Source organism: Colletotrichum acutatum (genome assembly GCF_030867785.1).
Source record: "Colletotrichum acutatum strain CBS 112980 chromosome Unknown BDZ83scaffold_15, whole genome shotgun sequence".
In the NCBI taxonomy this organism is placed as follows: domain Eukaryota; kingdom Fungi; phylum Ascomycota; class Sordariomycetes; order Glomerellales; family Glomerellaceae; genus Colletotrichum; species Colletotrichum acutatum.
Genome location: NW_026849009.1, coordinates 326662 through 348698, shown reverse-complemented (window position 1 = coordinate 348698; position 22037 = coordinate 326662). Strand labels below are relative to the sequence as shown.

At 54.4% G+C, this 22037-nt stretch overlaps 4 protein-coding genes across 4 annotated transcripts; 3 read left to right on the top strand and 1 right to left on the bottom strand.

The window, feature by feature from the left end:
- Positions 1 to 5392: 5392 nt before the first annotated feature.
- BDZ83DRAFT_101830 (uncharacterized protein) lies at positions 5393 to 6658 on the top strand. Its single transcript, XM_060501028.1, has 2 exons — positions 5393 to 5610; positions 5972 to 6658. Exons 1-2 carry the CDS (start codon positions 5588 to 5590, stop codon positions 6423 to 6425), a joined length of 477 nt encoding a protein of 158 aa, XP_060368833.1. The 5' UTR covers positions 5393 to 5587; the 3' UTR covers positions 6426 to 6658.
- BDZ83DRAFT_101904 (uncharacterized protein) lies at positions 6649 to 9415 on the top strand. Its single transcript, XM_060501029.1, has 3 exons — positions 6649 to 7622; positions 7685 to 8218; positions 9269 to 9415. The coding sequence occupies exons 1-3, from the start codon at positions 6872 to 6874 to the stop codon at positions 9271 to 9273; spliced, it is 1290 nt and encodes a 429-aa protein (XP_060368832.1). The 5' UTR covers positions 6649 to 6871; the 3' UTR covers positions 9274 to 9415.
- A 2337-nt stretch (positions 9416 to 11752) lies between these two features.
- Positions 11753 to 15223, top strand: BDZ83DRAFT_608125 (uncharacterized protein). The gene is made up of 3 exons (XM_060507462.1): positions 11753 to 14266; positions 14387 to 14795; positions 14858 to 15223. The coding sequence occupies exons 1-3, from the start codon at positions 12195 to 12197 to the stop codon at positions 14924 to 14926; spliced, it is 2550 nt and encodes an 849-aa protein (XP_060368831.1). The 5' UTR covers positions 11753 to 12194; the 3' UTR covers positions 14927 to 15223.
- Positions 15224 to 16928: 1705 nt separating this feature from the next.
- Positions 16929 to 18564, bottom strand: BDZ83DRAFT_748890 (kinase-like domain-containing protein; the record flags this gene model as incomplete). The annotated part of the gene is made up of 4 exons (XM_060513688.1): positions 16929 to 18005; positions 18064 to 18212; positions 18267 to 18336; positions 18436 to 18564. 4 exons carry the CDS (start codon positions 18562 to 18564, stop codon positions 16929 to 16931), a joined length of 1425 nt encoding a protein of 474 aa, XP_060368830.1.
- Positions 18565 to 22037: the final 3473 nt, after the last annotated feature.

Here is a 22037-nt window from a genome sequence, read left to right as displayed (position 1 = left end):
GATTGGGCAAGTCGCGCCGTCGAGAAAGTCTCGTCTGTCTCGTCACAGCGCATGTGTCGAATCGAACCGCCCTGTTACTCAACTCTCCTCCTCCCGCACATCAGGGCTTCTCGTTGGCTGCATATCGATTTGTCGCGAACCAATCAGACCAGTGATGCCGCTTAGCTGCCATCACGGTAGGTGTGAGTGGGTCGCGGCGGTAAATATACCCGGGCGAGGAGCGGAGGGCGACGCTGGTGCGGGTGGGAGGGTCGATTCGGACGCCTCCGCGCTTTTTTCTCTTTTCTTTTCGCACACCCGCTCTGCGACAAGCGCTACGCACAATGTAAAGGAAGGGATGCAACTACTTGCAATACCTTTTGGTCTGGAAACACTTTGACCGCCGTCAGAGCCGACGACACAATGCCTTCTCTTCCAACGCCTTGCCCTCACATACGCGACAACACGACGAGACGAGACGAGACGAGCGGATCAGTCCCGGGCAAAGCTGGGGTAAATAAGCCCATCAACGCAGACTGAAAGTCAAGTTGCCCTCCCAGTCCCACTCAGGATTGCACGGCTAAAAATAATCCACCTTGGGCTGTATCCTGGTCCATCTACATCGGAAGATTAACGTTTTTGTTTCACCCCTGCCCCGTCAGAGGAACGAGAGCAGACACCACCAGTCCACCACCAGCCTTGAATGTAAAGGGAACCTGGGAAAAACAAGATGGGACAGTCACTTCGGTCACTTTCTCTAAGTGCTATCGCCGAACTCACTTCACCTGGGCTCTGTGCCGCACATCCAGACCGTCCCCGTCCATCTCTCAAGTCTCGACAGGAACACCCATCACTCAGTCCAGGTATCTGATCCCCGAGACAAGTCATCACCCCGATTAAGGAGCAAGGAGATTGGCAGCCGCGATCTATATTTCGTAGGTAGCTGTTTCCGGAACAAGACTGGCGCATGCGCTGCCGCGACCGGACAAATGCGCGGCCAGATTGTTACGACAAACGCATGGAGTGTTACTAGTGATTGCAACCCTACAGGGTCGCTACACCCCGGGAGACACCCGCGCACAGAGAATGCCACCTAGAGATGAGCGGTGCAGACGGTGCTGTTGCGTACGGATACCTCAGAAATCGACTCAAGTCAAAGTCCTCCGCGACTGGTTGTCACGCTGAAGAAATGAGCCAAGGGCCGAGACACGGCTCAGCGCGGACGCGGAAATGGTACTATCCCGTCACTAATCTCACGCCAACTCGACACCCAAACCTGCTAGACGGTTGACTTGTTGCACTGCCGCGTTTGCTAGCCCAGTTGGCGGCTGCAAATTGCAATCGAACGGGGTGACAATACGAGCCACAGCCAGCTAAGCCTGGTTGTTGACGACGATACCCGACGTTGGCGTCACACTTGAGGGTCTAGCTACGACGCTGAGCGTGCTTTTTAGACGCGGCGAAGGGAAGTGGGCTCGCAGAGAAGGGGAAGAGAAGAGAAGATGTCACTGATCGCGTCAAACTGCATGACACGGGGACTACATCCTGACAGCTCCATTGGTTGCTACATAATGATGATCAACCGCATCCGCCGGCAATGCTCGCTCTCACCTCACCACTACTACCCTGCGCCGGGGGGTACGAGGCAATTTCGCTGATAGCTCGGTCTGGTTGGCGGATGTTCACACTATTTTCCCGTTCAGAGTGAACCTCCGTCCAATCTGAGTACTTATCGTCAGAAGGGTCATTGTTGCACACGGTAATGAAGGTCCTCAACACTCCGAAACAGCCGCTGTACCACTGCTCCATCCCGAGTCAAAACCAACTGCGGCCACTATGACGAGGACGAGACCCCGTTTGACATGGACTACCGCGTGGCCATGTGCTATTTTTGAAGACATGAGCGGATGAAGGGACCAAAGGTTCGACCGGGATTGCTTCTGCACCGAGGGCGGTCGTCCTGCGTCTTATAGCGATGGCTGGGGTGCTTGGTCCGGACCTGGTGGACCAAGCGACACCTAGGCCTCAGGCTTTGTTTTCTTCACCTTCCTGAACGTATCAAAGCCGTTTCCTGCCAGACTTGAGAAACGTGGGAGACCCTGGTGTCAATTTTCTGCGGCACGGCACAACTGATAATTCAACCCCGGCCAAACAGCGGTCAAAAGGGTTACAGCGAGGGTCAAGCTTCGTGAGAGCGACAAGTGGAAACCAGTGTAACGCTACAGGCGGGCAGCGTCTCCGGATGCGCGAGGGGCCTTCTTGGTGAACCGCGAGAGTGTCTAACTGTCTGGAACGCTCTGCTCAGGCAACGACAGTCGGTCAAGTTGTACAAATCTTGGGACGGTGGAGTCGAGGCGGCATGCTGACGATTTGACCGGGACGGTGACGGGCGACGAGCATGTCAAGGTTGACAGGGCTAGCGGGTGCAGGCTGGCCGCTGGCGAAATCATAGGCCCGGGTCATTGTCAAGCTGGAAGTGAGTCCTTGCGTCTTTGGCGAAAGCAGCCGGCGGCTCTTGTCAGGGCGGTCGCTTGTTTCCTGCCCCCAAACTCTGGAGACACTGGAAATGACGACGGCTCACGGCCGCGGCAGAGCGGGGGCCAAAAACACACCTTGCCATGCGCCGGTAGCCTTCAAAAGGGGGGGGGGGGGAGATGGCAGATCCCTCCCTCAACCTCCCCCATCACGTGGCAGAGGTTAAGAGACGTATTATCAAGCATACATGTGTACGTACGTGCACGCTACCATACTTTCCTGTACAGATACAGGACTCTGCCATTATGCATCATTTAGCCCAATATCGCATCGTGGGGAGGTGGGCGATGTGGCCGGTGAGGCCCGCGAGATGATGGTGTGTGCCAACCCTTGTAACCTGGAGACCAATCACCGCAACACGGAAAATAGTTGGTGGACATATTCAAATTGACTCTCGCTCATGACATTGAGCCTATGGATGATGAGGAAAGGGTTGCTGAGAGAAAGGACGTACTCGCCATTCCACGGCTTGGAAGGGCAACGGCCTTGGACTCACGGGGAAGCTCGATTTGGGGATGGAGGCAAGGCGAGCAGGGACGGCGATGGGCACAAGCACGGCGGGCATATCCCAGTTCAGGCCCGGCTAGCCCAGGTCGACCTACCGTCAAGCACAGTTCAGTTGAGTTGTACGTACAGCTGGAGTGACCAGACACGGGTTGCAGAGGTTGTGGCTCACGCCCTCTCCCCAAGTCTCCAATGGCCTGTCGACACGCCCCCTCCTTTCTGCCTACCATCCCCCCGCCCTTGTTCATGCCTCGCCAGGGGTCCCAGCTGGTGGCCGTGGAAGCGACGACAAACGCAAGTGGTTACTGGCAGCAGTATCGCGCGAGTACTTTGTGGCGGTCGAGTACCCGTGGGAAGCGCCATGCCGCGACCCAATGCTGTTCGTGTTTCCCGGGTTTAGCGACGAAGGACTGGGGTGTCTGGGAGGAATGGATCCGTATGTATGACCCAGGTAGGAGAGAAGGTGAAGAGAGGCGATTTGGATGCCTCTTGCATGTTCAGACCAACACTTGCACACACACACAGAGTGAGAGAAAGAGTGAAAGGCGAGCGAGAGGAGGGGGCTCCATGTGTGGATGCAGCACACAAGTGGGATTTCGCGGGAGAAGGGAACCAGGACCAAGAAGAAAATGAATGAGGCCACACTCTGAGTACTTTTTGTTTGGAGAGATTCTGTGCTCTCTTTCTCTTGATCCGTACAGGATACAAAAGTAACGAGGCACCCGCCGAGACCCTCGTGTCGTCCCTGTTACCCCGAGAGGTATTTCTCGTTCCCTTGCAATTTCGGTCGCAGCCCAGCGTGGACGTTGAGTACGGACGACAGATACACAGAGACCCTTCTTTCTAATTATTCGGCCATTGGAGTTGAGCTTTGGCGAGTGAGCGCGTTACAGCGGGAGGAAAGAAAAAAAAAGAGAGAAAAAGAAAAAGGCTGGCTGGTTCCCGTACTATCAAGGGTAGCCCTTGGCTCGCCTACAGACTTTCGACAGTGCCGGCTTGTCAACGACTGGTTCGTACCTTGACTTGCCTTGCTTTCCTTGCCCACCACGACGGCTACGGGGACGAACTAAGGCTGCGGCTACAGATGCCAGACACTTCTACGGATACATTCTACAGTTCATCGGAGTAGGTGCACTACGAACGGAGTACGGATACGACAGAGGCAGAGCGCGCACACGAGAGAGAGAGTGTGTGTGAGAGTGAGAGAAAGAGTACGGAGTAAGTAAAGGTACCTCGAAACAAATAGATACCAAGACACGACCGCGACCCCGACCACCACTTTCACTTCACACTCGAGGTTCGCTACCACTACCACTTCCACTTCCACTTCCACATGATATGAACATATTCCCTACCCTCTGCCCCCCCTTCGTCACACTTACACTTTCTTGTCATCTCACCCTTTCGCCCATCCCACCCGTCAACATCCGACACCACCAAAACTACTTCCTCCACACAGTCACGCAGCCTAACTCATCAGGCAGGGCAGATTCATTACACTTTGCACGTCCACTCTCTTCACCCCAAGGGCAAACGGCGCGCGGCAGGCAAGGTTCGAGCATTGATACAAGCGGATATCCCTACTCGCCCAGCATTCTTGACTTGAACTGGCATTCATACCGGGTTTAGTGGAACAAATTGCAATCCGAGTCGCGTTACAGTCCCAAGTCACCTCACCCGACCTCAGTGGCTCGCGACGTCCAGTGGGAAATTGTCTCCTCACTCTTCAGTGTTCCACCCCCCGAACAGGCGCAGCATAATCGCGCGTCAAAAAACGCTCAAGCGCCGCCATACAAAGCAGCCATCATCCCTCGACTCGGACAAACCCTTGAGACGGGGAGAAAGGAAGAGACGGTCCTTGAACAATTGGACACAAGGGCAACGGCAGAAAGCTGGACTAATACTCTATTCTCACCCTTCTGATTCTCACATCTTTCTCTACTTGGGGAAAGAGAAGACGAGAGTGATAGAGAGAGGCGCACGGTACCTTTGAGGAGAACAACGCCGGCGCAGTTTCCCCTTTGGTTCCTTTGATACTCTGCTTCCTCGCAGGCGACACACCGAATCGCAGGCGCGAATATTCATTTGCCTGCTTCCGTCTCATACACACACTCACAATACACACACATCTTACCACTATCATCATCTCTTTCGGTACGGACAACCATCCAACTACCATCAGCACGGCAAATTGCGAGCAAATTGCGGAGCTCGCTGTCTACATTAGATCCCAATTTCGACTTTGGGCGTCCCCATCGTCATCTTCATTGTCATCCCTGGCCGGACGCAACCGCAATACGAACCCCGTTGGCCGAACCAAGACCACGCATGCGCTGGACTGCTCCAAAGGCCGATTTCATCTGGAGCACCTACTTCTTCTCCAACGCAGACAGAACGTCGTATCTACGGGCACTCTTAGCTCGTTTCCTCGTGTCGGATCCAAGGCTGTAGCAATCCTGGATTACCGCGAGCAAACATAGCCAGCAGTACTACACAGTACACACAACTCTCAAGTCGAGTTGTTGTCAAGGCAGCAAAACTCCAGACAACATCCCAATAGGGATATCTCATGAGAGCAGCAACAAAAAAAAAGTGAGTGAATTTCTAACATGTCTGCTGCCCAATGTTCGCTCCCACCTTTTTGCATCTGCGTTTCTTCTCTCCTTCATCTGCCGCCCAAAGACCAAACAAGGCAAGGGCAGAAACTCTCTTGACGGCGTCGAGCATCCGTACAGGCCGGGACGCTGGGTCGGGCTGTTCCCATCCAATTTCTCTCACACATATTCATACACCAAGGGCTGCACAGCCTCAGGTCTCAGCGGCATCTTTTTCACCAATTTCTGCCCTTGTTCCACCCCCAGAGCGGACAAGACACCGCTCTCGCTCTCTCGTCCTTGTCGCACGTTCCCAAGACAAGGTACCTTGCCTTTTTTACTGACGCACGCGCGCACAGCCCAGCAATCCATTATTTGTCCCACGCCCCTCCCCCCGCCAACGCCCACTCAAAAAGAAGGGAAGAAAAAAAGTCCAAAGCTCAAGCTCCCGCGACCTCCGCGCGCCGCGTACCGAAGCACCACCGGCGGCAGAAAGCAGCAACAGCTCCAGCTGCTAGCTCCAGTTCCAGTTCCAGTTCCAGTTCCAGCACTACCAGCTGCAGCTGCTGCACCTGTACTTTGTACCAGCAAAGAGTGTCATCATTGCGCTTGATACCACATCACTCTCTTTTTTTTCCCCCTCTTGTGCAGATCTTTGAAAGGGACCAGGGGGTAACGCGAGGAAAGGAAAGAGAGAGGAAAAAAAAAAAAGAGAAGAAAACTTTACCCACCCCCACGACAAAGCAACGACTTGGATCTCAACCACACCAGACAAGAGGTCCCCATTTCTTACTCATCCACGTCGACCTCTAACGGAAGATCTTCTCCCAAGAGACTCTCCAAGTCCGGAAGATATCGAGGCGCCCTCCCTGTCTCAAAAAGCCGCTCGCTCGCCTCGGACCTTCAGCCCAACGCTATTCCAGCTATTGCTGAGCCTTCCGCGGCTCCGTAGCTATTCCAGAGCAACATTCCGCTTAGCTTGGCTCGGCCCGAATTGCTGATTCTGGCTTTCATTGACGCGCGCGAACTCCTGCGCACCCTTTTCGTCAACATCATTTCTGCCGAAGCTCCCCGCCGACTCTTCACTCACCACGCGACGACTGTCTGTCAACTAGCCTTGCCGCCGGTCGCTTGCTGCATCTGCGCAGCAATTCTTTCAAGGCACAACAGCTATCGCTTGCTCGGCCCAACGCGCCTGCATAGCGACGTAACGACTCTCACCACTCCACCTCCGAGCCGGTGAGGTGCCGTTCTAAATCATGTCAACATTTACTGCCCTCAATGGGGGCTCACCAAAAACGTCAGAACCACCCAACCCGCCCGCCGACGCCAGTAGAGCCCCGTCAGACGAGCGCACCAATGGGCAACCCACCCTTCCTGAGCCCAAATCAACAGCCGCCGTAGAGCCCTCCCCAAACCAGAGAGAGCCCTGGGCCGGCCCAAGCCAGGACAGATCCCCGTATCAAACAGCAAATTACCCCGACGTTGATGGCTCTCATAAGAGAAAGCGATCAAACTCAGTGGAGCTAAGGCGGGAAGCTCCCGGGCGTCAGGAAAAGTCCCCTGAGACTGCCTCTCAGCCTCACCCACCAGAACCACGTGAACCGTATGGAACGCCCTCGCGCGATCATCGCCCGTACGCTGAACGCGAAGATTCAAGGGAACAGGGTGAGTCATGGTATTCACGTGAGGGAAGAGAAAGGGAGAGGGAGAGAGAGGAGAGGGGTTACTACGACCAACCTTCGGCAACATCTACCCAAGGTCAATCCGAAGAGCAAATTGGGGAGGCTCTGAGACGCGCCAACCAGATGGATGCGAATGATTACGACAACACCAGCCCTGACGGTGATGATCGATCTATGGCCTATGGCTCTTACACGCCTGGCGGATCCCGTGATATGCTTCAATCCGACAAGGCGAAGAGAAAACGAAACTTCAGTAACCGAACCAAGACGGGGTGTCTTACGTGCCGAAGGAGGAAGAAGAAGTGCGATGAGCAGAAGCCGGAATGTAGGAGCTGCCCTGATCTTTCTCGTTTTTCTCTTTGAGTGATAACGCTAACCCTTTCCCAGGTAGCAACTGTCTTCGTGGAGGCTTTGTCTGTGCAGGATATCCTCCGCAGCGGAACACGGCTTGGCAGAAGCCGGACAGCAAGGCCGCCGCCATCCCCTTGGAGTCCAAAGACCCCAGCTACGTCCCACCTGGCGCGTATGGCATGCCACAACAAGCTCCCTACGGCAGCCAACCAGCTGTCGGACCAAGACGAGAGGCATTACCTCCCTACCGTGGCCAGCCCTTGCGGATAGATCCTCCTCAGGGCCGACCCCTACTGACTGACGACGACCGGCCGACAGCCTCGACGATTCCCAGTGCATCGGTTGCGAGCCCCGAGACCAAGCTATCCGCCATTCCCTACACTCCAGCGAACGCCTTCCCGACGCCAATCAGTGCCCAAGGGCCTCCTCATGCCCCCTTCTCAGAGAGAAAGGACTACCAGCGTGTGCCCCCGTTGCACGACATTAGCAGGACTGTGCCGGAACCGGAGACGCCTCATCCTGGCAACACGCTGCCGCAAATCAATATTCTGCACCCCACGAGGTCGAACAGCCCCATCCCGCAGCCTCCAGCAACTAGCAATGCACAAGTCGCTGCGCAGCTAGCCTTGTCGCATACCCAGTTTTCTTCCAGCCGGTCTAGGACGACGAACAAGGAGGATATGCTTGCCGGCAAGCTCTACTACCCATTTGATAAGGAGCTTGTCCTTGAGCGTGAACGGTGCAGCGCTGCATGTTGGCGATTCAACAACTCGACGAACCCCAACAACGGTGTCTCACCAACCGAGCGAGGCCGCTTGTTCCGTGAGATTTTGCAACCTCGCGACCCTATCCAGATTTCTCCGACGGTTGCATCGCCAGTGACCAACATTGGAAGAGTAGGCGAGGACGTTGTTGTGGAAGCGCCATTCACTTGCGACTATGGGTACAATATCTCTCTTGGGAAAAATGTCGTTGTTGGCCGAAGTTGCACCATCATCGACACCTGCGAGGTCAAGATTGGCGACAATTGCCACATTGGACCGAACGTGAGCATTTACGCAGCGACGCTACCCACCGACCCTAAGAAGCGCTTGGGTAGCAGGGGCCCTCAACTTGGCAAGCCTGTCACCATTGAAGAGGACTGCTTCATTGGTGGAGGAGTCATTATCCTGCCAGGCGTCAGGATTGGGCGCGGAAGCACCGTTGGGGCCGGTGCGGTTGTCACCAAGGTATGTCGTCGACATGCGCTCCCTGATCATGAAACTCTAGTCTAACATATTCTGCAGGACGTTCCTCCCTTCACCATCGCTGTCGGCAACAACGCTAGAATCATCCGCGGCATTTCCTCCTAAGACAGCACTTGGTCTCTGTCTGCTTCCCTGTCTCTTCCTCGCTGCTATGATACCCAGCTGCGTCTCATTGTACAAAAGCGTGTGTGTATGTGTGATTCTTTTTTCATCTTATTCTTTTTATTCGATATCATTTCATATTATTGTTTCTACGATTTTGAGCCAAGCGCAAGGAGCAAGAGGGGGAACCACTAAAAAAGAGCCTGGCGTTTTCTAATACATTGGTTTCCTTGACACGAAGCTGGCTGGATGGGGAAACAGGCCCCATGAGCCTAGCTCAGCTAGTTGGAGCAAGAAAAGCGCGGGGAGGCACCGGCTGCGTGGGGGGTTTAGCTCTGGTAGCTCTAGACGGAGGCCGGATGGACGGGCTTACATTGACAGCAAAAGGCCGTCAGTGCAGGTTCGGAGGAGCAGGCAAGAGGAGGCAAACAGTGTTGGTGTGTTGTGTGCTGTGTGTGTATGTATCTTGATGCTGCCTAGGTAACGAGATGCCAGGCATGTTGTCCGGCATAAGATCGGTAGCTTTACTGCATGAGGCAAATGAAAGTTGTTGCCAAACATGATATCAAGGATTCTATTCAACTTGTGCTGTGCAATGTTAATGAGACCCGTGGACAGATGGAGATCGAGATGCAAGTTCAACTACGACTGCTACTGCTACTGCTACTGCTACTGCTGTCTCGATCCTGCCGCTCCTCACAGACGCGGGCACATGCCGTGCCAACCACCGTAGCCCTATGAGACAGTAGCGTACAGCGTCAAATTGTTTCAATCTTGTCAAGAAAAGTTCTGGCCTCCTTGGCCTCTGTACAGATGGGATGACGGGACCACGAAAGAAAGGAAAAAAAAACGGTGGAGACTTAGGGGTCACTGCGTGGTACAGACTGAGACTGGTCGGATGTGAGCCAGTCCGATAAACCACAGACGCCAGCACGCACCGTGTAAGTAGGTGATGATGGATAGAAGGTCAGGTAGGCCGTTTCTCTTCCGCAGTGGCGTGTAGTGTCGAAATTTTTCAAGATCCCGGAGCAGCAGCACGGCGTTTGGATCGTGCAGCAGGTCTGCAAAGAGTAAGAGCGGTCTTGCCGATACGAAGATGGGATGATGGGGGATCACGGAGCAGGCAAAGACCAGCTACTCGTCGTGAATAGGACTTTGAGTTAGAGTAGGGTCATGGCGGCAAGATAGGTACTTGGATAGGCGCTTCGATACGAATACCATATTGAGGGTAGAATAGCACAGATGCCGGTGGGATACATTCCAGCCTTAGCGGTTGTTTCTGCCTGCGTGCGAGAGGGCGTTGGGTGTAGGTTGCGTTTAATATCTCGGGCCGTGCGTATGAGGTCTGAGAGACGGTCGCCCCGTGTACGGGCCGCGGTGATGATGAGGAATGCAGCGCTAGTGGCGCTAATGACATCCCATTCCAGTAATCGATGGGAAAGAGAAGTATGAGAATGTACGGGCATTAGAGTAATTCTCGGATCCGAATACGTGCGCGATTGTTGGATAATCTGTACGTGTATGTAAGTATATGTAAGGTGAGGTGCTGGGTGCACGTGAACGGCGGGTTTATGTGTACGCCAGGCGTTCGCGCATTGTGAGAGGTGCCAGGCTAAACATAGTTATTAACAAGAAGCTTGAGAATTGATGTGCATATGTTCATTGGACGGCATAAGGCGTTTGACGGATGGCGGAAAACGAGGAGAGAAAGTGTTTGGACGTTTTCTCTGGTGAGGGGTGAGGAGGCGTGTGTAGATGGGTCGAGGGGATTGCAACATACCGTAGTAGATAAAAGGGGGAGAAAAATCACGATTGAGTTTTGAGGAAAATGTCTGTGTCTCTTTGGATATTGCTGTCCCTGTCGGACAGAAACATGTTGCTTGCTCTCTTTACCAAGCTCGCCCTTGGTCTCCTGTTTGGTTAGCATGTGAGAGGTGGGGGAGAGGCGCGCACACACACACACACACACACACACACACACACACACACACACACATAGCTAGGCGGTGAACGAACGAGAGCATGCGGAGTGTTTTGATTCCATCATTGTGAGAGCCCGCTTGAGGGGAGGTTCGTGTAGATGTTTCGGCGTTTAGTAAAGAAAGTTGGGACGTTCCCGACAGAGCGAGAGAAAGAGGACGAGAATACAAGGGACAGGGTTTTGTCATACCGTAGTTCGTTCCGGTGGTTTAATTAAATTTGCTGTAACCTAGAGATGCGAGATTTGCCTTGGCTCTGCATGCTCTCACGGTTTAATCGTTCATCGGTAAAGCTTCTCCGAATCGCTCAGACTTTTCGTCTTCATGTAGTCTAGTGTAGTAAAGAGAGGGGTGAGGAGCAAAGTCATAGAGAAGATGCATACCGTTACTTTTTGCCTTCTTTACAAGAAAGAAATTAGAGAGAAAGGACGTGCTCGTTGGATGCAGTCGCTTGTGCGGAAGATAATCAATGACACATTGACGTCTATAATTGGCATACAAGCTCAATCTAGAAAAGCGGCGTTTGTGACACATGTAAAGAGGGAGTCAAAAAAGGACTTCGGTGAAGAGAGTTGTATTACGGTGTATCGTGGCGTAGGGCGGTGGTGGTTTTCTTCGTTTTCTTGTTCATGGTGTCGACGAGATGATGTTCAATGGAAGTTGAAGCTCCGGTTGCCTCTAAGATACCACTGGTAAGGTACGATTAGGAGCCGGAGATGTAATATTTCCGAAAGGGGAAAGCGTAAAAGCCGGGGATTAACCCCGACTAACAAGCTCCTTCCAAAGTTCCTCCTCTCTTTCCTATGACTGTGATGACGATTGCTCTCCTTCCTTTGCTGACTGACATTGGTCACGTTTTCGGGAAACCCTGGATCTCCATTGCTCTCCCGGATACGACCTCATACTTTTCCCTACTTCTTCCTCAGGAGAAACAAGCAGCTAAACTCCGGATCACTTGTATCCCAGATCGGTAATCCATCTCGGACCTCGTCTTACCTCACTTCGCCCAAGCTCACTCCTCTACACGCTACTACTGCACGGGAATCTGGGAGAACAACTCGGCCGATAGCCATCACCCCCACACCCCGACAACCTTATCCAAGGGGGGTGTATTTTCAGAAGAAAAGAGGAAAAGGGTCGAAGAGAGGGAAGAATACCATAGATCGACGGTAGGGCAGCCGAGCCGACTCGGCCGGCGCAAAGAAGAGGGAACGAATCATGTCGTCCTCGGCGGACATTACCCAGTTCACGTCCGTCTTCCGTGCCCAGTCTCTGTCCGACGGCCAGCGCAGGGTAACAAAGCGCAACCGTCAACCCGTCTCGTGCCTCGCCTGCCGTGCGCGGAAGCTACGATGCGATCGCGCACTCCCATGCGGTGCGTGTGTTAGGCGCGGGGACGAGGGGGCATGCAAGTTTGGGGCTGCTGCCTCTACTTCTACTTCTGCATCTGCATCTGCATCTACACCACCTACTTCTGTTTCTGTTTCTGCCTCTACGCCATGCGACGCTAACGCTGTTACCGGTGCCGGTTCCATTACCGTTTCTGGAAGCGATGCCATTCCTGTCACTTCTGGTGGAGGTATTGGGAATACTCTGAGCTCGACCAGTCGTGGAAACGGGAATCTAGCGGCTGTCACTTCAGATGGAGCTACTCGTCATCGGGGTGGGAGTGGAGCGGGACAGCAGCCGCGTCCGGAGGTTCACTTCCGACTCCGAAAGCTGGAGGATATGGTTCAGGACCTTGTCAGGAGGGGCATGACTTCATCCAAAGACCGTGACCGGAACGGCCCCCAGCAGAACCCGGCACCGGCCTCAAGACCGGGCCCCACCAAGCCCGCCGGGATCGTCAACGCCGTGCCGACACCACCGACGGACTCGGAACTACCCCGGAGCGAAAGCAGCACCGGCCACGACTCCCCAGCCCCGATTGCTATCGACGGAGACGATTCCTACTACGGAGCAACGCACTGGACCGCTCTCCTCCACCACATCCGCGAGATCAAAACAGCCCTTGAGCCAGACCCTACTGTCGCCCCTGAACCGCCCGAAGGTGGCGCCTGCGCCATCGGCCCGGACTTCCTCTTCGGGGCCGTCGTACCCGTCTCCCTACCGGAGGTTCTCTATAGCCTCCCGCCGCGACAGGATCTCGAGAAGCTACTCGGCGTCTACTTCAACGCCCGGTTCACCGCCGTGCCCTTTATTCACGTCGGCCGCTTTCAGCGCGAGTACGCCGCCTTCTGGGCCAACCCGGATTCGATGAGCTGGCTCTGGATCAGTATCTTATTTTCAATCATATCAAACGCTACCGTCATCGTCCGCGGCAAGGGCAACGCCGAAGCACTTGGTCTCAACCCCGCAAAGCTAAAAGAGGCCTCGGCGTACTCGGGCCGCGCCGTACAGTGCCTCATCAAGGGTAATTACCTCGCCGCAAGACCCTACTCGGTCGAAGCGACGCTCCTCGTCGCCTACTCCCGCGTCCTCGGGAGCAGGGACATGGACCCGGTCCTCTGGAACATGTTCGGCGTCGCCACGCGCCTCGCCCAGCGCCGCGGCTACCACCTCGAGCCCTCGCACCTCTCGGCCCCCATCACCCCCTTTGACGCCGAGATGCGCCGCCGCGCCTGGTTCTACTGCGAGGCGTTTGACCTCCTGCTGTCCTTCCAGCTCGGCATGCCAGCCATCGTCCACGAGGGTGACAACGACGCAGTCGGGCCCGAGAACCACCCGGACGAAGACTTTGATGAGAACACGACGACGATGCCGCCGCCACGCCCTCCGACGGAGGCCACGCCTTCGCTGTACTACTGCTACAAGTCGAAACTTTGCCGGATCCTGCGGCGCGTCATCCGCCACGCTCTCTCGCCCGCGCAGCCGGCGTACGCCGAGACCCAGGTCCTCAATGATACTTTACACGCGTGGCACGCCGCCTTGCCCGCCGTGCTGCGCGTGAGGCCGATCCGGGAGACGGGCTTCACGGAACAGAATCACACGGTCATGCAGCGGCTGATGCTGGAGCTGATGTACAGCAAGGCGCTGTGCGTGCTGCACCGGCTGTACCTAAGCAGGGAAAAGGGGTGTTATAACGGGGACCCACGGTTCGCTACTTCGAGGGAGATTTGCAGAGCTGCGGCGCTGCGGGTGTTGGATTTGCACGCCGAGTTTGACCGGGAAGCGAGCCCGGGGGGCAGGTTGTTTGAGGATCGGTACATGTTGAGTAGTTTGACGTTGCATGACTTCATGATTGCTGCCATGGTGGTTTGTTTGGATTTGAATGAGAGTACGGATACGAGGTATGTTCTCTTTCGTCTTATTTCTTCGACTCTGTTTCTCTTCGTTGGCTAGGCTGGAAAGACGGTCGAGAGGAAAGTGGCGGGCTTGGGATACTGGAGCTGTTGCTAACGACTGAGAAGTGACGAGGACTATGAACGAAAAATGGAGGCCCTCAAGACAGCAAGCGAGATCTGGTCGCGGAGGTCAGACTGCTCCAAGGATGCAAGGCACGCGGCGGCGGTCCTGCGGGCCATGGTCCAGCGCATATCGCGCCAGAGGAAGCAGCAGCACACCGACAACACCACGAGGATGACAATGACGGCAGTGACGGCGGCGAGTACAGGTAGTAGTCTCAATAGCACATATCGAGATCCGGCTCTGTTCAGCGAGTCGTTGGCTGTGCACTCTAGGTATGGAGATGTTGGTGGCTTGCCTGGTCAGACGCCAGGCCAGAGCCAGGGTTTCCTTGGAGAGGGGACGTATCAAGGTGATGAGTTTAATTTCATGGCGTTGGATAATGCTTTGAACGACCCTGCTAGCGTGGACTGGGTAAGTTACAACGGTCTTCTTCGAACGGTGTTAAAAGGAATGTAAGCTGACAGTTGGGGCAGAGCATGTTGGATCAATACCTGATGCTGGACCGGGCTGGGGAACTGACAATGGACGCGTCTATCGAGTGAGAGCTCTGTTAACTGGGGCTACATATACTCAGGTCTAGGGCCCTCTGATAGCAACCCAGCCTATTGGCCACCCAGTGGTTGAGCGTTTTGACGCTCTGGTCTATTGAGCAAAGAACTTGGTGACGAGATTCCGAGAAGTCTTCTCAGATTGAGGATTTTGTAGGGGCGCGTATTCTCGACCAGCGGGTTCATGTAGTCTCGAGGTTGAGATAGTACAAGTATAAAAACCGAGGTCGTTCCAAGACTACAAGACTACAGAGGGGATTCGGTGTCTAGAAATCGATCTGCTTCCATCAATATCTGGCACCTTTCGTTGCCAACGATAGCATCTCGAAGTGGCATGCTCAGATGCCGGAGTTGTGGTACTTACTCTCACTGAACTTACCTTGCGACTACCTAGCACCCCTTCCACGCACCGAACACGTATTCCTCACGGAACATACTTTCAGGGGCAAATACCAATTCGCGATGTAGCCGTGTTGGAGGGGAGCTCTTCGATGTTGGAATGATCCCCAACCCAGAACCCCGGGGTGGCATAGCCTTCCTGCTTGCAGAGAACGTCGAGGAACCCGATTGCATGATATCTACCCGGACCAAGAGAGAGAGGCTCTACTTCACAGGTGATACGTGGGAATTACCACACAGCAAGTTCTGAATACCATCTATCCAAGCCCGGTCTTACTGTCTACACCAGCTCAGCAAGTCAATCGAATCATTCAAAGACCGAAGCTCGTGCCAGTTTTGTAAGAGGCCGACAAACACATCGTCTCAACATCCGTCACGCTCCTTCTACACGGATACGCCTACCTATCAAAGTCTCGCATGATCCATCCCAGTGGCTCGCATTTTTCATAACGATTGATTCAAGTATCTGACCTAGGCTAGCCTAGATCTCGTAGCGCGAAGTAGGCAGTTCAATATCCACCCTTTCAGAATCTAATACGCCGTCATGTATCTATGTATACGGTGAACTTGGTGACCAGAGCAACAACAAGGCCAACACAACCCAACACGTTTGAGATAGGCATTCGAGCTTACAAGTTCCTGTTCCTTGGCAATGGAAACAGCAGGCAGACAAGTCTTCCATTCTTGTTGAAGTTGTTACCGCAGCATGAAGCCTGGAGATTCAAAGTACTCCACCATCACGCTGGTTCATCTCGGCAGGCCAAAACGAGCATCTCGTATCGTGAACGCATCAGAGTCAGTTTCGGCAACTGCATCATCATATCGAGGAAGGGTGGCATGTCACATGAGGAAACGCAGAGGTCATTGACTGGTGTAGTGTGAAGTTTCATGTCCATTGTATCCCTCTCTCTTCTGTCTATCAGCCTCCACACAACTCTCTCCCCGAAACATCTCTCAACCGCCGTCTCGCAATCACCAATCTCTCTCTCCAACAGCGCAGTCGCCTCAAGCTGTGCCGGACACGGCGAGCCTTATTATCAACTTTAACGAAAACGTGCGGCAGAACCTGACCCAATGCTTAAAAACCCCTGCAACCGCCATGCGCCGTGCTGCGCTGTACATTATCAAGTTGTATGTTTTTTGTTTCTCTCCTTAGAAACAGAAAGTCCTTAGTTAAAGAAGGTCCCCATTCCCGAGGTGAGATTTCCATGCCAGTGATTTTTATGATGCCCCGACGGCCTCCAAAAGAAGAGACGTCGTCGAAGCACAGATGAAGAGAAAACCAGAAAGAAAGGCTAGTGTGTTCGTCATTATCCCGGAATAGCCAGTGTGCGCGCTGGATGCTACTCCGTGGTCGTCATGCGGGAAAAAAGTGTAGCTCAGAGGATGAACAAGTTTTTGTCGGAAAAGATGAAGAGTGACGGACAAAGGGGATTGGTGGGTGGTGAAGAAGTCCTCAACCAGGTTTGGTGGCCTGACTTTCTCTCAAACATCGATCCGGCATCTGGCTGGATTTGTCCAGTGGGCATTTATATAGTGGTGAGGTGTAGTCTTAGCCGTCCTTGTGGCAACACGAACATAAGCAGAAACCGAGACTCTAGCCTGTAGAATTGTTAGTGACACGGCCCGACGATGGGTGAGACACAAAGGGATACATACCACAGCAAAGCACCTTCATGAACTTTTGGAAGCCTGTAGGCTGGGGCTCAGCAGGACGGCCATTAGGAGGGGCCGGCTGCTGGTTCATCGGTGTCTGTTGAGGAACGTTCTGGGGGAGGTTGCGGTTGCTGTTCTGAAACTGGGCCTGAGTTGAGCCGGTGGGGGTGGCCATGTCCCGAAGACCCCCGACTCCGGAGCCCCGTTGCGCGTTCAAGGCGCCGGGGGCGTTTGGTTGACCTCTCGACTTCGCCATCTGCTTGATCGGAGAAGGAGGCGGGGGTTGCGCGGCGTTTAAACGGCCGACTGTCAGGTTGTTGGGGTTGTTGGGGTTGTTGGGGTTTGCAGCACCGCCCCGATGGCCGCTGTGAAGCTCCATCTGAGACGGGCCGGGTCGAGCATTTGGGTTGTGCAGGTATCCGGGGTTGTGGCCCTTCATGGCATCCCATCCCTTGCCGTTGTCCTTGGAGATCTTCATCCAGTCGTACTCGCCGTCCTCAACCTCACCAGTGTTCTTCAGGGCCTGTGTGAAGAGCTCGCGGAGGTAGTCGTAGTCGGGGGTGTCCTCGAAGCCGAGATTCCGTACGTAGGTCAAGTACTTGTTGAACTCATCGGGGAATCCTTCGCAGAGGTCCTTGATAGGGGTGGTCTGCTTCTTCTCGCCAATCTTCTCGTACTTCTGCTTGTTTGTTGCAGCCTTCAGACCTTGCCAGGGAAGACCGCCACGAAGGAAGTACATGAAGACATGGCCAAGAGCCTCGAGATCATCACGGCGGGATTGTTCGCGACCGAGATGGGTGTTGATACTCATGTATCGGGCGGTACCGGACAGCGACTTTCGCTCTCTATAAGGGATGTGCTGCTTCGTCTTAGGATCGCGGTACTGCTTGGCCATGCCGAAATCGACAACATGAATCACGTTGGCGGCTTTGGTGCCTGGTCTGCCGATCAGGAAGTTGTCGGGCTTAATGTCACGGTAGATGAGGTTCTTCTCGTGGATGGTTTGCACTCTCGACAGCTGCATCCTTGGTTAGTCGATTGATGTTTGATATTATGACAATGCTGGCGTAACTCACCATCTGCTTGGCAACCATGACGACGGTCTTGATAGTGAACCTTCGGCCGCAGTGGTCGAAGAGATCCTCGAGGGAGGGACCGAGAAGGTCGATCACGAGGATATTGTGCAGACCCTCCTGTCCAAAGTAGTAGACGTTGGGAATGCCAGCTTGAAAACACAGTCAGTAATGCCATCGGACGAGAGATTGTAGAATGAACGTACGGCATCCAACGAGAATCTTGTACGTCCGGTACTCATCTCGCAATTGAGGTGCGTCGCTTTTACGCGGCTCCTACGACGGAAAAGAGTATTAGCAAGATGTCAAACATGATTGAGTGACCGCGACGCCCTTAAGGACGCGGAATCCGATTGAGTGAAGTCGGCGACGTACGAATTTGATGGCGACCTGTTGGTTATTCAGGAGGTTGGTGCCCTCAAAAATGACACCGAAAGATCCCTCTCCTATCTTCTTTCCCACACGATAGTGCACGCCGACGACGTTGCTCGATGAGGAAGCCATTGCGTCGAAGGCCTACGTCCTCTTACGGACCGTAGTGTCGGGGCAAAGGCTGGGCCTGGATGCTCGGTTCAATCGTGTCGGGTGTCGGTCGAGGCGGTCTGATGGAGTCGATCGGGGGTTGGTGTATGAAGGTGGGAAAAAATGGACGATATGTCTAAAAGGATAATGAGGGTCGCAGGTCAGCTAGCTGCTCGTTATCCCGATGCCCATTTGAGCTGACTTGGTTTCGGGGAGGCGAAATCAGGCCGAGAGGACGGGAAGGGGGTGGTTGCGTGGTTGTGGTTGCTTGGAAGAGGATTTCAGGAAAGGAAAGGATGAATGGGGGAGGACTGGGAGAGAATGGATGGAAATTTGGGGCAAGTGGACGGATGGCAGCCGCAGACGAGTGATTTCAGTGGGTAATCCGCCCCCCGGACCACATGCACTGCACGGGGAGTGCGAAGCAGCTGGCGGGAAAAGGATGGGCTGGACCGGGCTGGGCTGCTGGGCTTGGGGATTCCCAGGGCTGTTACTGGCAGGTAGCCGCTGGGCACGGAGTGAGGTGAGGTCGGGTGGTAACTGGTTGAGGACGGGAGGCACTTGGGTGGTGCCGGAGCCTGGAGGTGTAGTGCAGATGGAGTGAAAAGGGAGGACGGGAGGGAATTGGGTACGAGTACGCAGTACGGAGTAAGGTACTCTGCAGCAGAAAAGAAATAAAAAAAATATTCAGGTGAGGTGAGGTGGGAGTAAGTGGTGGTGCCGTTGGTGGTGCTTGTACAGGCATGTTGCTGCTGTTGTGCTGTGCAAGGCAGCGCCCAGCGAAATTGTTGGCTCAGTGCCGGGCCGGTCTCTCTCTCACTCACTCACTCACACACTCCAACACTCACCACGCACCACCACCACAGTATACACACGCACGCGCGCGCGCGCGCACCCAGTACACGAATCGCCTAGCCTTGGCCTGAGGCCGAAGCTGAGGGCAAGAGAGAAGAAGGGGGGGGGGGGACGGGAGAATGAGGGTACGGACGGTGGGACACAGGCGGTGATGGTCCAGGCAAGGGTGCATTGTGCAATGTGCAGGGGACAATCCGATCGGGTGTTGCTTGTGCTGAGGCGTCCATCCGTTCGTTGGATGCCGCCTTGTGCTGTGCAGCAGCGGGTGGGCTCTCATCACAGCCTCCCCTGTTTTCTTACTCACCTAAGGCCTGATTGTTTCCGTTTCTGCCTTTTTGCTGAGGTCGACCTATTCTTGTCCTGCTCTGTCCGCAGGCTGTCCTATCTCGTCGGTTCGGTGCTGCTGACTTGATTTTCTTCGTGGGCAGACTGCCTAATCTAAGACTTTAATTCGTCCGTTATTGTTGGAATGTCTTGTCTCGGGGGCGACAGCAGGGAGGCGGTGCGAAGGCTGAGTCGTATCTCGCCGTTGTCGGATTGTGCCGGTGAATCGTCTCCGATCGAGGCTTGTCGAGGCGAAGAGGAGCGCGACTGAGAAAAGGGAAGGAATAGCGCAGAAGAGAGGAAGAAGAGGAAGAGAGAGAAAAGAGGGAGAGATGGATCGAGAAAGGTGAGATGCTACTCCGTACAGCCGGTGTCGTCAACGGCCCAGGTGAAATTGCAAGCGACGCCTCAACCTCTCAATAACTAAACCTGCCTTGCAACGCTCACCGTGGCCCACACTTCTCTTTCAATGAACGATGGGGGGTCAGATCAGTTCTGGGTTCAAGGTCCAGGTCCCAAGTCCAGTTTCCAGGATTGGTAAAGTGAGCAACGACGGTCGAGGGGGGCAAGCGAGGATAAGAGCCACGAACGACGAACGTGTGGGCGACTGTCTGTCGAGGGGGGAGAAGGAATGGATCTAATGTCTAATTTCAACGGACGAGGGGGCCGGCGCCGAAGGGCACGGTGAGTGGAAGAGGACTTTCGGAATTTTGGAACAACTCGGAGAACAAGATTGGAAGATTGGTAGATTGGGAGCACCAAAACAAACGGGTATTCGCGACAACCTAACATATCAATCATCAAACGCAGGACAAGCTACAGTGCACTCGACTTTGGATTGGTCTAGATTGAGAATGGCATGAGAGCTGTACGGCCGCTCCGAGCTGCCTCCCAGCCTCCCTCCGGCACGTCTGGTATTTGTCCCGTACAGAATGGTGAATGGTTACGGATAGAAATAAGCTATCTCTGAATATCCGTAAGATCGGTGGTACGTATCTGGATAAGTCCGAAACTGGTTGGATAAGGTACCTACCTACCTTTGGTTCTACGAAGACGGGTAACGAAGGGGAAGCATTGAGCAGCTGGCCCTGCCTTACCTTATGCTAAGGTACCTGATAGGCTTAAGCATCGTGAACGGACACCGACACCAACGAAATAAAGCACAGACCAGCTGATGGCATTGGCGTGTCACCTAACAAAGGGAAAGAAGACGGCGACTAGTGCCTGATTACTGAGGTTCTAGATGCAAAAGAGGTGGAGGTATCCTGTACGTAGACGGATACATCCAAAGATACTTGTCGTGGAGGGAAGGTACCTTCACCTTGCCTTACCGACAACTCTGGCGGAGCAACCTGACCATTGGAGGTGGATTTCCCTCTGCCAAGGCCAAGGGCAAGAACGGCCTGACAGGCCGGTACCTGTCGTCAACCCAATTTCCCACCAATCTCCCATGTACCGGAGTCGACTTCTGTTTTGGGGTCTACCGTCTACCGTCTACTAAACCGTAACCTGGTCTGCCCCTCGCAGTCGGCTCCAATCTGCAGTACCATCCAACATCTTCCCTCTCACCCAACTCTTCGTTGCCCGTATCCTCTTTTTTACCACCTATATGACCTTGCTCGAGAATCCACGCCGTATTCGTCTCTTCTCGTCTCGTCTCGTCCCAATCTCGAATAAAAACGAACTCCTCTTTATTGCACCTCAGCATAGGAAATCTGAACTAGTACGGAACTCCGGCGCCCGTCCTCTGCATCCATCCTCATCTGAACTCCAGCCACCCGTGGCCCGTCGCCTGTCTGCCAGGTATCCGTACAGATATTCTGCCTATCGGCCTCGCCAGTCACTCTCGGTCTCTGTGCTATGCTGTGCTGTAGGTGTTCTACGGGCGAACGACCGCGGGAGAGAGACACCAACGGATAGTCCACCCAACGATACGCCAGGGGAAACGGGGACACACGCTCGCGCCTATCTCGTCCAGGATGTTGCATGTTCCTTTGCCCGTGGGCATTGCGGCAATCCCAAGCCAAGCCAAGCCCAAACAGCAGCGGAAAGCCGCGCTAGAAACGACCCTAGAAAGCACACGGCGTGTGTGCCCTGTGCGGGGATCGAGGTCCGCTGACGGCCTAGTCTGCGTCCGCCGCATATCTCGCTTTGTCCCCGTGAACGATGAATTTCATATCCTGGCCACAACAGGCCTTGCCCTTCACTTTCCGTCGGCCGACGACCCCTTTCAAGGGAGCCTGGAAACCTCCAAACAAGGGGCAACGACCAAGTCT

Bases quoted from the DNA above. Each gene is read 5' to 3' on its own strand.
- BDZ83DRAFT_101830 (XM_060501028.1), top strand. From the start codon at position 5,588: ATGAGAGCAGCAACAAAAAAAAA. The intron at 5,611-5,971 runs GTGAGTGAATTT...ACGCGCGCACAG, and splicing joins AGAGCAGCAACAAAAAAAAA to CCCAGCAATCCATTATTTGT.
- BDZ83DRAFT_101904 (XM_060501029.1), top strand. From the start codon at position 6,872: ATGTCAACATTTACTGCCCTCAATGGGGGCTCACCAAAAACGTCAGAA. The intron at 7,623-7,684 runs GTAGGAGCTGCC...ACCCTTTCCCAG, and splicing joins CGATGAGCAGAAGCCGGAAT to GTAGCAACTGTCTTCGTGGA.
- BDZ83DRAFT_608125 (XM_060507462.1), top strand. From the start codon at position 12,195: ATGTCGTCCTCGGCGGACATTACCCAGTTCACGTCCGTCTTCCGTGCC. The intron at 14,267-14,386 runs GTATGTTCTCTT...ACGACTGAGAAG, and splicing joins AATGAGAGTACGGATACGAG to TGACGAGGACTATGAACGAA. The intron at 14,796-14,857 runs GTAAGTTACAAC...CAGTTGGGGCAG, and splicing joins ACCCTGCTAGCGTGGACTGG to AGCATGTTGGATCAATACCT.